The following is a 17,139-nucleotide window of genomic DNA, read 5'->3' as shown; positions in this document are numbered from 1 at the left end:
ATTTACTAATACTTTTCACAACTGACTGACTTGTAATCACACTCACACAAACATCGTACTTGTTTTTCATGCACAATGTTACTTGAAGGCGTGAGACACCAGAAGCACACATGCTCCCAGCTGTTTCCGCTAGCGACGTCCGATTCGCGAACGAATCGTTCTATTGAGTCGACTCTTTTCAACGAATCAGTTAAACCGTTTCACAAAAACGAAATAAATAAAACTTATTGCAAATTTGTTTACACAATTTGTATATATAAAACCAAGTGTGTAAGCAAGTCGTACATTTTATTTATCAAAGAAATAATAATAATAATGTAGTATTAAGTATGTTTAGGTTCAAAACGTCTTGCTTTATGAGCTAAATGGCTGCAACAATTGCGTCATATTGTAAATAAATCGTTTTTGAACCGGTTCTTTGATGCGAATTGTTCGAAAGAACCGACTGAACCGACATGTGTCATGATTCCATCACTACTTATATGCCACCCCCTGAAGTTTAAAAAGAAACGTAAATTTTGGACATTAGATTACACAAGGCTCTGCCGCATTAATCACTACAGTGCTCTATTCATGCAGTCAATCCAAATGCGTCATATATCAGCACTGCCGCTGTTCAAGAATGCGTTTTGACTTCGCGCATGCGCATCGTTGGCAAGTTTTGACGCTCCCATAAAGTGCCACTTGGCGGCGTTTAATATAAACAAATCATAAGCCACACATATTTCACTATCCTGAACCGTTTTGTTCATTTTAAGCGTTAAAATTCTCGACTGAATGCCCACCGTATTATCCTGAACGCAGGATAATAGTTTGGATAATGCGGCGTTACTTTTTGCGCTTGTTTTGCAGTGATGGTTTCGATCTTAATGCTGCAGGTCGTGCAGTCGCTGCTACATAATCCTTTTGCTTATGGGAAGCATCCGATCAGTTGTGGCTTGTTTATCGCTAGCCGCTATAGCGAGGAAAATGAACGCCGCGGCGGGGCTGTGCGTCCCCGGGACATCCGCTGCTGTGCCCGGGCTGCTCCGCCTGACTTCAGTACCCGGTTATGACCGAAACCGCGTAAATGATGTTCTGCTCTTAAGACCCGCCACGGAAACGCAGAGACGATGCGACAGAGAAACAGAGGACCTGCAGAATGGAAACAATCACGTAGTCTTCTTTCCTGGAGACATTCAGGTTGGTGCATGTCATCAATCCTGAACCTGTCAGGTTACCACGACTGCATGTCCTCCTAAATTACTTTCTACACAAAAATATGTGTATAATACACAGGGATAATAATGTGTCAGGAATTAGATATTATTTATACAGTGTATTGCGTAGTCCTCTTATTAGACAAATAGAGACTGTGAACCCCCTGTAAGATACCTCTTGGATTATCCACTTAAGTAATTTGATACAGTTTAGCTTCTGAGATGGATCTCTATATTTAGTGTTTCATTAGAGACATTGAAAACAGGCCCAGGACACGTACAAACACCACACTGCAGAACAGCATTCATTTGAAATAGAAATGTTTTGCTACAATTTTGATCTATTTAATGCATCCTTGCAGAATAAAAGTATTAATTTCTTTAAAAAAAAAACTTATACTGACTTCGAACATTTGAACACTTGTACATGCTTCACAGCTATTGAATATGTTTGAATAAAATAGCATTTTTTTTAGATAAAAGACATGCACTATAATATTCTAAAAGAAGATTAGTAAAAGCTTGAATATACTTGAATCGTGTTAACGGAAAACTAGAAATTATCAGGACATTTTAAAGTGGTGATTCCCAGGCCTGGAAAATGTCTATAAAAAACAAAATCAAATTACGAATGACAGAGAAAGTCATAAATTCATTGCCCAAAAGGTGTGATAACCCTGTTTTTGATAGTAAGTGTTCATTAAATATATGCTTAGACTGAGTTTCTTAAATTTCTCTTTCTCTTGATTGTTCATCCCGTCTTCATAATGCAACTTCTCTTTCCCATCTACTATCCAGAACTTCCAGCAGGAAATGGCCCTCCAGCCTGACGCTGTCCCATGGCTGTCCTGGAGTCTGGAGCGTGTCGCCCTCACCCTGGGCCACCGTTTTCCTGGCTGCCATATCTGGATAGTCCGTGCATCCCACATGTACCTACACAAGTTCAGCTGCTATCAGAACTTTGTAGAGAGCAACCTATTTGGAGCACCAGAACACTCTCCAGACTACGGAGCCATTCGCCATCTGAGGGCACTCCTGGGTCATGGCATGCAGCGGGCTGGTCTCCCAAATCCTTTACCTCCTCTTAGTGGTACAGCCACCCCTGGCCCCCTTCCAGCAGGTTTCACCCTTACTATAGTGGGCTTTAGTAAAGGATGTGTTGTTCTCAATCAAATAGTGTATGAGCTGGCTGGAGCTCGAGCAGACCCAGAACTGAGGCTGTTCCTGGACAGTGTCTCAGACATTTACTGGCTGGATGGAGGGCACCCTGGTGGCAGTGAGACGTGGGTGACCGATAAATGTGCTCTGGATGAGCTGGCCTCCAGTGGGGTGGCTGTCCATGCCCACGTCACTCCGTATGAGGTGAGGGACCCGATGAGGGCATGGGTTGGGCGAGAGCACCAGCTCTTTATAAAGACTCTGGAGGATCTGGGTGCCTGTCTGAGCCAGAAACTGCACTTCGAGGAGGAGCCGGCATCCATTGAGAATCACTTCCGAGTCATTCTGGAGTTCTGACTATTCTCGATCTATGCTTTCAAGTCTTAACATGGAGTGTATTCTTATGCAAAGCAGACAGCTTTGTATTGCACTGATGTATTAGTTATAAAAAGGCTTTGGGTTTGCCTACCCAACACTACATAGGAGAAAAGATTGAAGCTTAAAGGGATAGTTCACTGAAAAAGTGAAAGACTGTCATCATTTACTCGCCCTCATGCTGTTCCAAACCTGTAAGACTTTGGTTGATTGCTAAAACAAATTAAGATATTTTTTAATGGGACCCGAGAGGTTTCTGTCGCTCCATTGAAAGTCCAGGTGACCAAAACTCAGAAGATCCAAAAAGGTCATAAAGATCTTGTAAAATGAATCCATATGAAGCAAGCGGTTTAAACCTTGTGAAGAGATACGATCACTTTATATGATGAACAGACTTAATGTATTTATTAATTCACATATAAACACACATGAAACGAACATTCATCATGCGCTAGAACAAACCTCATTGGTTCTCATGAATCAAACATGCAGATTTAAGTTTCTGTGATGTTCTTCATGTATGTGTCCATCATTGTTTAGAGGTAAATAAAAGCCTAAATTAAATCTGACCTTTTTGGATCTTGGTTGCCTGGACTTCCAATGGAGGGAGAGAAACCTCTTAAGTTTCATAAAAAAATCTTAAATTGTGTTTCAAAGATTAACAAAAGTCTTATGGGTTTAGAACAACATGAGGGTAAGTAAATGATGACAGAATTTAAATTTTGGGGGTGAACTAAGCCTTTAATGACAGAACACTTAGCTGCCTGACATTAAGCCTTATTGTTTGCCTGTTGCATCTACCTACATAGGCTTTGTCTGATATACTAGGATACTTGTTTTACTTAGTCTATTTGGAATGCAGATTTGCTTAGTAAAACAGTCAGCTCCGTGTGTTTAAAGGGCTCCCATTTCCCAAGAAAGGTGAAGTTAGCTATCTGAAAGTGCTTATTAAATTAATTTGTTTTTATGTTGCTACGGTAAATTAATACGTTTGTATTTTCATTTCAAGTATGTTTTCCCAATTATGTATGGCTACTCCTGAATGTAAAACACTCAACTTCCCTGAGTCCTGCTGCTCTGCTAAGGAATATTAAAACATTGCAGACAAGCAAATCCACTAAAGAGCAATATTACAGTCTAAAACTATATTTCATTGTCCCATATACAATTACACTGGTTTATCATCACAAATTTGTTTGTGTTCAAAAGTTGGTATTGCTTTTATTTAGTAATAAAATCAAAGAATATATTTTTGGTTAGATCAAATCAAAATATTTTATTTACTGACTCGTTCTGAAATGTTTTATTGACTGAGTTATGGTTAATAGCTAAAACGATTCCAGTATTGAATCTCAGAAGTCTTTACTCTAGGTGGCGCACTTTATGTGGATTGTGCTCTATTGAATGTCACATACCAATGAATATGTGTATTTTGTAATATCCTCAATGTAATGCGATGAATGTACTTCCTGCTTCATAGTCATTCCATGCTGATGCAATCCAATAAAAATGTTGAAATGTTTCATATGTTTAATTAGAATCATGAACTTTAAATAATACAATTCAAGTTGATTCAACATGAAAACAGGAAAAAGTACATCAAATCCACCGCTGGCATCAAGGTTCAAGAGGATGTAAAAGGCAATATATATAAAAATTTAATATGTTAGAATGGTAAAGACATAAAAATGTTAAAATGATGATTTGACGATTTTTCAGTCAGATTCCTTATCTTTTCTATCCTTGAACTTCATCAAAGGCATTTTGCTAATGTTATTTATGGAAGATTTATTTTGGGTGGGTGGGGGGTCTGATGATGCATTTCAGAAATATAAGAACTTATTCAAGTCTGACAGGCATCAAAGCTAGTAAAGTTTATATTATCCTTTTTTATTATTTCAGGAAATCAATGTCATAGCATGATGGACATATTTTAAAAACAAAATTGAAAATGTTTACATGGGTCATAAATCAACAACATAGAAAATCTATATTAATTATACAACTCTAGACTCTCAATGAATTTATTCGAATTTGTATAAATCAATTGAACGTCATTTATTACGGTACATATAACTCAAAATACACAGTTTTCATCATGAAATGAAGTATCTTCCATTATAACTAAGATAATAAGACAATCAACAAAGTTTATCCCTTAAAGTGTCTTTACAATGTTTGTCACAAGCTTTCTGCAAATACCACAGTAACTGCTCAGAAATGCACTACAAAGCCTGGCCTATTCTCTATTGAATTCAAGCTTCAAATACCTCATGGCCCTTAAACATTATTGAGGCTGTTTCCCAGGCAAGGAATAGATTCAAGTTTTCCTTTAAGATGACGGCATACAGTGAGCACACGACCGTGACAAGAGCCTCCCGTCTTAGGAGACAATAGCTCTATTATGATTGCAGACTGGTGACATCTCTGGGAAACCGTAAGGCCCTGAACACACAAACACACATGAGCTCTTCACACCTCTTTAAAGAGAACAATAACTGAAGGGCTCGACCTTCAAGACTGAATTCTGCAATACTACCATTTCCAGTTCTAACAGCCTCTCAGAAAAGCGGTCAACTATATTAAACCAATAAACCCTCAGCAGTGTGAGTTATATTATTTCGCTAACCCTGCACACTTTCTGATGAAACCTTCTTCCAAACCATTTTCCACCACAATAACATTCATTTGCCTTCATTCCAGAATTCAAACTTCATACTTTCATTACAACCAAACATACTTCACTATCTGACCATTACCATATCATTCCATCAATAACCCATATTTTCATGCCCTACATATACAAAGACCATAAATATAACTTTAACACTGTTTTCCTTTCTAAAACCTATTGCATATGTTTCCCCATTACCAAAACTACTGAGTCCATACAAATAATTTACTTTACACCAGGCAATCAGTTTAAAGGGTGTACCAGTATCTCAATTAAAACAGGCTAAACATTAATAATAATAAATCCACATAAATGTGCTGCACTGGTATTACATGAAATCAAGTGAGGCTGTACAGCTCAAGCATAGAGGAAAAAAATGCACATAAAGGCACTCGAGAAATATACACCGGTAAACTGCAGTTACAGCTAACCCTGAGAATAAGGCTCAGAACGAACGAGTACTGAAACCTCCATCGGTTAATGGCATTAGCTTAAAAACACCTGTACAAAAAAGGTAACAAAACCCTGAGTTACCTCAGATTGGTGCATAGATAAAAACTGTAATTTTAAGATTATGTATATCATAGGCATTGTGATATTAGGCGCCTGCCATAGGGGAATGCTAGAATGGAACAGTTTATTACACAATACGTTGGCAGTAAAAAAGGAAATCTTTAAAAACAAGGATAATTTTAAAATCAATAGATACATTTGATTCACTAAATCTAATGCTGTTACAAATATTTTCTCATATTTTAGTCAAACAAACACATATAATAGAGGGTTTAAGTGCTTTCCTGCATGTCTTTAGTCATTCTCTAGAAGGAAGTTCATACAAACACATATTTGTGTAATCCAGGGTGTGTTGTGCATGTGTGTGTGTTGAGTCATGTTTTTGCGGAGCCCACTAATGTGTCAATACCACACGAAAGGAGAGGATGTAAGACAAAACACACACACATACACCGAGGGTATTCCTGTACTGAAGCGTTTTAACAGAGACAGTCTCACAAGGTGTTTTTGAACGAACAAGGTCTAATCATACAAACAGAACTCCCCCTGACATTGAGACACAGAGAACAAAGACCAATATTAGTTTGCTTAAACACTCTTGTCCTTCATTAAAGCAGAATTAAAAACCACTGAATGCCCTGCTGCTCTCAAGCGTCTGTCTTTTTCAAATCCCTTATTGTTGCTTTAAGTGCAGTAATGGAATTAGTGTTGAGATTAATATGGGCAAAAATCTGCAGAACATTAAATTGATACTGAATGGAAATTAAAATACAAATATATTCAAATTAATAATTTAAAATCCAAATATGACAGGAAAAACAAAAATCTTCAGACAGTACAGCAACATAGATATTTCTCACTATTATAGTATTAATATTACACCAGAATTTGGCCCTTTTGTGAAAAGATCATCTTTGGTCAACCAAAGGATGGTGAAAAAGTAGCATGTTTGCTGGTGCCGTGTGGGGAAATGTACTCAAGGACCAAAACTGTGACAATGCTATTCAGTGCAAGTGCATTTCCCTTTAGGATCAGCATAAGTGGTCACCGTCGGCCGTGGCTGACATGTCCTCCTCAAAACGAAACCTCTTGGTATGTGGCGAGTCCAGAATGTTTTCTTTGTCTTCAGGGTCCTCGGGTGGCGCGGACCACTTCCCCCCGAAACTCCTTTCCCGAGGAGTGCGTGGGGTCACGGGGATCGGATCAGAACCTGAAGAGTGGAGCCATAGCCAGGGATGGGTCATGCAGTCGGCTGCACTGGGACGATCCCTGATAAAGGAAGGGAGAATTCATGTCAAGGACTTTGATATGTGGCTGCGTGGAAACTAATCTGAAACTATTACACTAAAACTATCGTTAAAAACAGTAATAAAACCAAAGTACATCAATTAGTTTATGACAACTTGTGCAAATGTAAAATCTTAACTCTATTTAGAACAACCAAAACTTATCGCTTCCATTTTTGCTAAACAGTCTATTTGATCTAATTTGTTCTCAATTGTTTTGTCTTTTCTACAATTGTGAATGCATGCTTGAATAAAAAGAAAATGAAACCTGGACTTTATACTTTGTGATAACCAACAGTTATACAATCTATGAGAATGAAGAAAGTCAATATCTGAATACTTTGAGCCATAAAAGATTGATCATTGCACAAGTTAATTTGTAAGCCTATTTAAATGTTTGCAATGACTTCAATTCTAAAACTATGTAATGCATAATAAAACCATATGACCCAGAATAATTACTGTAGCACATAGCACTTATTATATGAATCTTTATTTAGAAGCAGTACGTAATTTTGCACAGTACAATGACTGAGCTTGGCAAACAAGCTTCACTTCTTCTTATGGCGCTTTTCCACTGCATGGTATGGCTTGGTATGACTCACTTTTTTTTCACCGTGTACAGTACCTAGTACTTTTTTTAGTACCACCTTGGTTGAGGGTCCAAGCAAGCCAGAGAGAATTGTCAGAGGGAATCGTCATTACCAGCGTAATTGGATTTGCGACACGAGTCATCAAATCTGCTAGATTTAAATGGTCAGCAACAGCCACCGCAGTATCATTTGTTCACACAATTTTTTGAAATGGCTTACTTTACACGATCGCACACATCTTTAAATAAGAAATGGCATTATCCTGGTCAGTAGATGAGGTGGTGCTGCAACTGTAACGATCAGTCTATAATCCCACCCACTTTGAAGCAGTACTAAATTGCAGTGGAAAAGCAAACAGAGCAAAAGTAAAGCAAGCCGAGTCATGCTAGGCAGTGGAAAAGCGCCTCAAGTGTCTGAAATCAGAGTCACTCAGACTCAAGGACAGACTCACTCTGGTGCTTTGATCAGCAGTTTCCGGATAAAGTCGACAGCCAGCTCAGACACCCTTGAGAAGGCCTCTCTGCTGTAGTCCACGTTCACTTGGGATACATTTAGGAAGGTCTCCTGTTTATCCTCGCCAGCAAAGGGAGACTCTCCTGTCACCAGCATATAGGTGATCACACCCACACTCCTGAAGTCAACAGAATACACAATCAGTTTAAAACCAACTTTGACACAAACCAACCACATATATGACAACAAACATGAAATATACTTTATTAGCACAAAGTTGACTCTAGAATCAAACTGACTTCAAACTGAATCAATCTGTCTTGTTTTGGCTGCAGGGTTAAACCTTCCTGCCGCTGCCACAGCTGCTTGCTCGTTTTAGCTGCTCTCCCAGCCTAGACATGCTGGTCTATTGGCTGGTTTTAGAGGGGTTTGGGACACATTTGACCTAGTTTTTGTTTGTTTGGGGTATTTTTAGCAAGCCATGCCTCCAGACATGTACACTACTGTTCAAAAGCTGGGGCTCAGTAGGATTTAAAAAAATAATAATAATACTTTTATTCAAAAATGTCTCAATACATTGAAAAAAAGTGCCAGTAAAGACATTTATAATGTAACAAAAGATTTATATTTACATTTTTTTTCTTCTATTCATCAAAGAAACCTAAAAAAAAAAAAAAAACACATAATGGTTTCCAAAAAAAAAAAAGAAAGAAAAAAAAAAGTGGCATAGCTGTTTTTATCATTGATAATAAGAAATGTTTCTTGAACAGGAAATCAGCTTATTAGAATGACTTACGAAAGATTACATGACACTGAAGACTGAAATGAATATTCAGCTTAGGAATAACTCACAGGAATAACTTGTAACAACAGTTTACAATATTACAGCCTTTTTTAAAATATCTTACCCCAAACTTTTGAACAGTAGTGTACATCTTTCCGATTGAGCATGAAGAAAGTTTATTTTTGTCTTTACTTAGCAGAATACACTAGACAACATTCAGAGTTCTCACTTCTCCCAACAAATTTATTTCCACATTTCAACTGTGTATAAACAGAAAAATGTCTATTGACCATTAAAATTTCCATGACCTTTTTACAATTTTATTAATGTCCATGACTTTTCCAGGTCTGGATATCAACCTGTGGGAACTTTGTGTATTGAAACACCTGATGAAAAAGATTAAAACTCACCAGAGGTCTGTTGCTGTGGTGATTGGTTCATAGTTCAGGATCTCAGGGGCTAGATATATGATTAAAAAAAAAGCAAAATGACTAAATACACACTTTCATTGAGCATGAACTCTTCTGGTATGATGAGACCATGAAAACAGAGATATGTGTGGATTTGAAGAAGAATGACACTGAATCTTACCTACGTACTCAGGGGTTCCCAGAATCTCTCTGAGCTCCCCAGCAGAACCCAACTTGCGGGCCAACCCAAAATCCACTATCTTTATATCCCCCATTGGGCTCAGACTGGTCAGGAGAATATTCTGGGGCTGAATGAGAGAAAACATCATCTCAATAAATACAACTGGTGCTTTTTAGAAGAAATGCACATAATCAAATTCAAAATAAGATGGCTCTACAGATGAGAGATATACAATATTTATTTGAACCAGAGCAACATTATAGTTAAAAAGGCAAGAACTTCAGGACAGAAAGCATCCAATGAAGATCTTAAAAGCAGCCGTGCATCTAACCTTCAGGTCAAGGTGGACCACGCTTGTCTGGTGGAGTAGGTGAACGCCCTCAAGCATCTGTCTGATCAGACGGGTGATCTGACCTTCAGGAAGCAGCTCCTCTGACACACAGTGGTCAAATATCTCTCCACCTGCCGCACTAACACACACATTCAGGGTTATTCATAGTGCTGAACCCAGCAATCATTTTCTGAACAGAGACATGAAACTGATGCATCTAATCACAGCACTCACTATTCCAGCATTAAAACGAGGTCATGATCGGTCTCATATACAGCATGCAGGTTCACCACACGAGGGTTGTTCTTTGCCGCCTCTAGAACGGCAATTTCATGAACTACCTCCGCCCTGCAGTCGCGACCTCGTCGCCGCTTCTTGATGAACTTTGCAGCGAAGACTTTCCCTGTGGCCTTTTCCACACACCGCTTCACCACTGCAAACTTCCCCCTGAAGGAGGTGATAAAAGAGGAATAGAAAGAATAAAATGAGTATAATGGAGGCGAGATGTGACAAGTGGGAAATTTTGAGACATAAATAAAGTACCTACATTTTTAATATTGGGGTTTTTTAAATACTTATGATGATGCACTGTAAATCTGTCACAGTGTGCATGCTTTCAGTCACACCTATAGCAGTTCTCTCATTCACACCAAAGCTCTAAATGACACAGATAGTTATTAACGGAGTCAAACCCTCCATTAGATGTTCTCACAGTTTAATATCAGGTTAGATGACTGATGTAGACCAGTCTTTACTCTAGAAACTGCAATTACTGTCACAGCATGAACAGGTGAGACATTAGGCCACAAGCATATACTCAAAATAAATCCCACAATTCCTTGGACCAGACCATCACCTTGCCTATCATCTTTATTAACAATTTTGTTACAATACATCTTAGGGTGTATCATATTGAATGTAGAGCCATACTGCATACTGAACTGAATTAGATCTTGGGCCCAAGTCAAAGTAGACAGTACAATTCAAAATATACAAACTAACATTCAAAAGTTTAGGGTCATTTTTGAACAAAGTCTTGCATGCTCACCAAGACTGCATTATTTGATCAAAAATAAATACTGTAATATTGTGAAATATTATTACAATTTAAAATAATTAAATATATTTTAATATGCAATTTATTCATGTGATGCTTTCTTGCTATTCATTACTTCAAAACTTTTAAACTGTGTATATTTATATGATAAAGAAAACCCACACATGAGTAGAATGAATATTCACTATTGATATTTCCATGTGACTTTCTCAGGCCAAGGATAAAATCAGGGATATTTCCAGGTTTCTCCATTAGAAGTCAAAAATGTACTTGACCAATAAACTCCATTCTCACTGGTTCTGATTCAAAACAAACTGCTTTTTGAGTTATTTTCGCATAAAACCCATGCAAAATATTACAGTTTTAAAACTCATACTTTCTTTCCACAGAACTGCACCTTCCTCCAAAGAAACAAACAACAGAACATCTTAACACAGACGAGTTAAAACTGTAAGTGAACTGTGAAATGATTTCCTGTTAAACAACACAGCCGGCAGCATAAAAAAAACAACCCGAATATGGCTGTATGCAAATGGTATGAGAGAAAGAGGAAGAGACCAATATCACTTCCTCTTTCTCAGTATTCACAGTATAATCTACAGCACAACACAAAACTGGGTCTGGTTCCCACATGGGTTTCCTTCCTGCAAAAGCCTTGCTGTAGAGCTTTAGCAATGACACACACACATATTAGTCACAGTTCAGTGAGCAAGGCCTTTCCAATCCTGAATAATACAGAAGCAGGACAGACTCCAACTCCATACAGCAGAAAACCTCCAGTCCTACTCACCCTGTGACAAAATAAACCAAGGAAACATCTATCCTAAAGTTCATATATCCACAACACTTCCCTGATTGGCAATATATGATAAATATTCCAACAACATGCACATTACCAATTAGATTAAATAACTTAAAAAAGTAATGTCTTTATTCAGCAAGGATGCATTAAACTGTAATTCTCTCTGTGTATTAATGTTGCATCTACTTATCTTTTGTTTGTTATCTGACTATCATTTTCCACTATTTTTTTTTCTGTTGTTACTTATACTATGTTATGTATCTCTGTTTTCTGTGCGTAATTGTACCATGATATGCAGCTGCAATCATTTCTATCTCTGGACTGGGCAAATGTCTACTGATTTTTGATTGTGAAATGACTGTTTATGATTATGTGAATCGACTGTCTATTGTTACTGATTTTGTAAAGCGTCCTTGAACTTGGCAAAGGCACTATATAAATTAAACATATTATTATTATTATTATAGTTTTCAACAATTGATAATGACAAGAAATGTTTCTTAAGCAGCAAATCAGCATATTAGAATGATTTCTGAAGGATCATGTGACACTGAAGACTGAAGTAATGATGCTGAAAAAGCTTTGCCATCACAGAAATCAATTACAATCATTAACATATATTAAAATAGAAAACATTCATTTTAAAATTGTAATGATAAATATTCAAACTAACTAAATAATGTGTCAAGCAAAGATAAGACTGACAGCATATAAGGACAAAAACATGCTACAGTTCCCTAAAAATCTACCCATCTATTCATTTAACATCTGACAGTACTTTTGTATGAGAGAATTATGACAGAACAACCACATTCAGGACAATATACCGAAACTGAAATAAGCATCAGTTCTGAAGTCAATATAATGTGCATTAACATATGAAAACATGGTTACACTTTACAATAAGGTTCATTAGTTAACATTAGTCAACATGAACTAATAATGAACTGCACTTACACAGCATTTATTAATCTTTCTTAATGTTAATTTCAACATTTACTAATACATTATTAAAATCTTAACATTAGTTAATGCACTGTGAACTAACATGAACAACTGTATTTTCATTAATGAAGATTAGTAAATACAGTAACAAATGTATTGCTCATGGTTAGTTCCTGTTAGTTAATACTAATTAACTAATGTTTAACTAATGAACCTTATTGTAAAGTGTTACCGAAAACATTATGAAAACATCAAATTAAGCATTTTAAGATAGAAACACTTAAAGAAAAATAGCGACTTAAGGTAATGAGTATTTACACACCTGCCAAGTTCGTTGCTCATGTCAAACACGGCGTCCAGAGGATCCGTGTGGATGTGAGTGTGGATCTCTGACAGCAGAGCCGAGGATCCACTGCGACTGTCCAGCCTCCTCCGGGCCATCACCACCAGCGAGTGTCCAGTGAAGAGTGCAGACTGCTATTATCACTTAACCAGCACTCTGCTCATGTTCAGAGTCACCACCAGGAAAAAAACACCCACTGCCACCGGCCTCTTGACGGTGTTCACGCCGTAAACGGTGAAACGTCTTCAGAAGGAGAGAGTTTAGTTCGCGTCGCGGTTAAAAAGTGTTGACAATAAATTAATTCGCTTAACTGGACTGAGTTCAGTTGAGTTTGAACACGACAACTGATGCTAAGAGCTTCTAGCTAGCGCAGATTAGCTCATTTAGCCCTCGAGGGTTCCGCTAAAACTCCTGGATTAAACTCTGTCCTTTATTTAGACGAACGTACATAGAGTTTCGACTCATTTTGTTCAAAATAAAAACGGACCGACGGAAGGACAGCGCTTCCTTTCAAAATCACAACACCAAGTTAGAAACGGACACCCTCTTCCTCTTCTCACGGGAACAACAGCTGTACTTCAACTGACAAACTATCTGTAATAAACTCTGAATGAAGCTGAACGGAGAGTAAACGCGCTCATCTGGCTAGTTCATGCTGAGGTAAATCGGTTTGGTCTGGGATTCAGCTCTTGTCCCCCCGGTGTTCTTCAGTTTCAAATTCTGCTCAGATGCCAACACGAGAAGTGAGGCCCTACGTCACCACCACCGTCATCATCGTGGTCGTTGGAATTCGCCCATTAGATAGATAGATAGATAGATAGATAGATAGATAGATAGATAGATAGATAGATAGATAGATAGATAGATAGATAGATAGATAGATAGATTATAAAATACTGATATCAATAATTCGGCTATTTCATGAATTGAATACCGAATATTCATTTCATGAATATTCATACCGGTATGAATACCGATAAATAGCAGATATTACATGCTACTATGCTTTATTAAAAAACAAAATAAATAAAACTAGTTTTCACTCTGACACGCGCTCTTAAAGTTAAAGGATTAGTCCATTTTTAAATAAAATTTTCCTGATAATTTACTCAACCCCATGTCATCCAAGATGTTCATGTCTTTCTTTCGTCAGTCGAAAAGAAATTAAGGTTTTTGATGAAAAAATTCCAGGATTATTCTCCTTATAGTGGACTTCGATGGCCTCCAAACGGTTTTAGGTCAAAATTACAGTTTCAGTGCAGTTCAAAGGGCTTTAAATGATACCAGACGAGGAATAAGGGTCTTATCTAGTGAAACGATCGGTCATTTTCGAAAAAATACAGCTGTATGCTTTATAAACACAAATTATCGTCTTGCACTTGCTTCTGCTTTCCGTATTCTTCAAAGAAATTAAGGTTTTTGATGAAAACATTCCAGGATTATTCTCCTTAAAGTGGACTTCAATGGCCTCCAGACAGCTGAAGGTCAAAATTAGTTTCATTGCAGCTTCTAAACGATACCAGACGAGGAATAAGGGTCTTATCTACTGAAACGATCGGTCATTTTCGGGAAAAAAAATACAACTATATGCTTTATAAACACAAATTATCGTCTTGCACGCTTTCTGCATTCTTCAAAGAGCTTACGCTGTATATCCTACGCCTTCCCTATTCAACTTACAGAACGAACGTGGCGCCGGTTCCGTTTTTTTCCGTAAGTAGAATAGGGAAGGCGTAGGACATACAGCGTAAGCTCTTTGAAGTATGCGGAAAGCGTGCAAGACGATAATTTGTGTTTATAAAGCATATAAAGTTGTATTTTTTTCGAAAATGACCGATCGTTTCACTAGATTAGACCCTTATTCCTCGTCTGGTATCATTTAAAGCTCTTTGAAGCTGCACTGAAACTGTAATTTTGACCTACAACCGTTTGGAGGCCATCGAAGTCCACTATAAGCAGAATAATCCTGGAATGTTTTCATCAAAAACCTTAATTTCTTTTCGACTGATGAAAGGAAGACATGAACATCTTGGATGACATGGGGGTGAGTAAATTATCAGGAAAATTTTATTTAAAGGTGGACTAATCCTTTAAAGCATTCTTTAGGCTACTGTCTCTTTAAATTAGTGCTAGCTAATTAACACAATTTTAAAGTAACTGAAAAAAAAAAAAATCGATACTGATAAATACAAAACGCGTATCCAATATGGTGGTTATATATTATCCATTCTTAAAATAAGGTTGTTTTAAATGATTATTTATTAACATTTGGTAATTATATATATATATATATATATATATATATATATATATATATATATATATATATAATTTTAAAGTAATTATCCTTGCTTTCATTTAAGTGTGCAGTGTTTTATCTGTTTTGCAGCTTATAATAACTGTCATCAACATGAAGAGGAGCTGGAACTTTGCAGGTCTTTTTTGTCCTTTCAGTAGACAACTGTAGGCTACTGGACTTTAGACCATGGAAATGCAAACTCAGTGAGCAAGCTGATAGGTGCAGTTTGATTGGCTAAGCAGAAAGATAATTATGTAAATCATGGCTCTAACAAGTCCTGTGTCAAGAGAAAAAGTATTTGCAATAAAAAGAAAATATGTTAAAGCACAAAGACAAACACAAAAGAGACCAGACTGGCACTCAAATCTCTGGTGCATTCAGTGCAAAATATAATTTAAACACAGGACAAGACTGACATACATATATTACAGCTATATACAAAAATGGACACATCATGATGGAAGGCATGCAGGTTCACATTTTCACCAACTGTTTTCAAGTGATGGCTCTTTCATCAGCATCATCTTACACGATCAGTGACCCACAACGTTTAAATAACAGCGCAGATGATGTATGAAAAGTATGGAAGTGACATTTTCAGTTTTTTCATTTATTTATTCATTTCTGTCTGTCCCCAGTCCCATCCCACCCCTTATTAACAGCAACTTCTCATGCAAATTAAGATAATCTGGATTTGTTGTTTCACTAATTCCAGCATGCAATAACAAGCTATGACACAACGCCATCTAAGGGTCAAACTCAGGTACTGCTTCTTTGACCCTGCATGCAGTATTTTATCCAAAGATCACTTACATAGAGAAAGGAGCTGTTTTTAGACAAATCCATATCCTAGGATCTGAGCTTTGGTCAGATCAGCATGTGTGTGGTGTGAATGCGTGATTTCCATGTATTGCTGAGTGCATGTGTGAGGGTTTGTGGAGGGACCACAGACGGAAACTATATGTCTGTAAACGAGGGGTGCAACTTGTCACCCAAAAATGAGGAACTTTTCATCCATTATTTTAGTGTTTAGCTTCAATCTGTGGTTACATTAAATGAAAATTCCTGCACTGAGATTGTTCAATTATTATGTCATATTTCCAAAACACTTCATACCACTTGTGCAAGGGTGTTAGAGTTTGGCTGGCTGCTCCCTACACATGCTAAAACATGCTTTTTTTTCACTTTTCTTTTCTTTTTCCATAGCAGAAGAATCTCGTTAATCTGTTTTTACTGGTTTCAACCACCGCAGTCCTGGATTCAAATTACTTTAGTGGACTGCACACATCACCGTCATATTAACTATACCCAACTATTTTATTTTGAACTAAATTTTAATAAAGATGATTTCAAGGCCACTGTTTGTGTCTGTCACCACAGTTTAGAACAATAGGTCTCCTTATGATTAACTCTAAGAACAAATCTACCATTCCTGATACACAAATATCTGTTGCACACATTGCACATGGTGATCAGTGTTTATACATTCATAGTTTTTTTTTGTTGTTGTTGTTGTCGTTGTTGTAACATTTGTGGGTTGCATAAAAGGTTGAGAGGCGGATTTAAAAAAATGTGTGTGTGTTATAAAGTACTGAGTGTTGGTGTTTGTTAGTTAATCAGCGACCAAAGTGAATTACTACATTTACAGTCCCCTAGAACAGTCTAGTGATAAATGTCTTGCTCAAGGGCACAAGAGGTGATAGAGGAACTCTCTAGTTCATAAGTCATCCTTTCCA

The 17,139-nt window shown here is 37.2% G+C and overlaps 2 protein-coding genes across 2 annotated transcripts; one reads left to right on the top strand and one right to left on the bottom strand.

The window, feature by feature from the left end:
* Positions 1-821: 821 nt before the first annotated feature.
* Positions 822-4,184, top strand: c14h2orf69 (chromosome 14 C2orf69 homolog). The gene is given in 3 exon segments (XM_067410426.1): positions 822-902; positions 904-1,182; positions 1,998-4,184. Coding segments are annotated over 3 exon segments (1,044 nt in total). The 5' UTR covers positions 822-854; the 3' UTR covers positions 2,715-4,184.
* A 422-nt stretch (positions 4,185-4,606) lies between these two features.
* stk17b (serine/threonine kinase 17b (apoptosis-inducing)) lies at positions 4,607-13,844 on the bottom strand. The gene is made up of 7 exons (XM_067409761.1): positions 13,084-13,844; positions 10,192-10,404; positions 9,958-10,096; positions 9,627-9,753; positions 9,446-9,494; positions 8,250-8,429; positions 4,607-7,188 (listed from the first exon to the last, which is right to left on the bottom strand). The coding sequence occupies exons 1-7, from the start codon at positions 13,200-13,202 to the stop codon at positions 6,951-6,953; spliced, it is 1,065 nt and encodes a 354-aa protein (XP_067265862.1). The 5' UTR covers positions 13,203-13,844; the 3' UTR covers positions 4,607-6,950.
* Between the last annotated feature and the right edge of the window lie 3,295 nt (positions 13,845-17,139).

This window comes from Chanodichthys erythropterus, chromosome 14, assembly GCF_024489055.1.
Source record: "Chanodichthys erythropterus isolate Z2021 chromosome 14, ASM2448905v1, whole genome shotgun sequence".
In the NCBI taxonomy this organism is placed as follows: domain Eukaryota; kingdom Metazoa; phylum Chordata; class Actinopteri; order Cypriniformes; family Xenocyprididae; genus Chanodichthys; species Chanodichthys erythropterus.
Note: the sequence above shows the minus strand (reverse complement) of the source record. Positions and strands in the feature narration are given on the sequence as shown.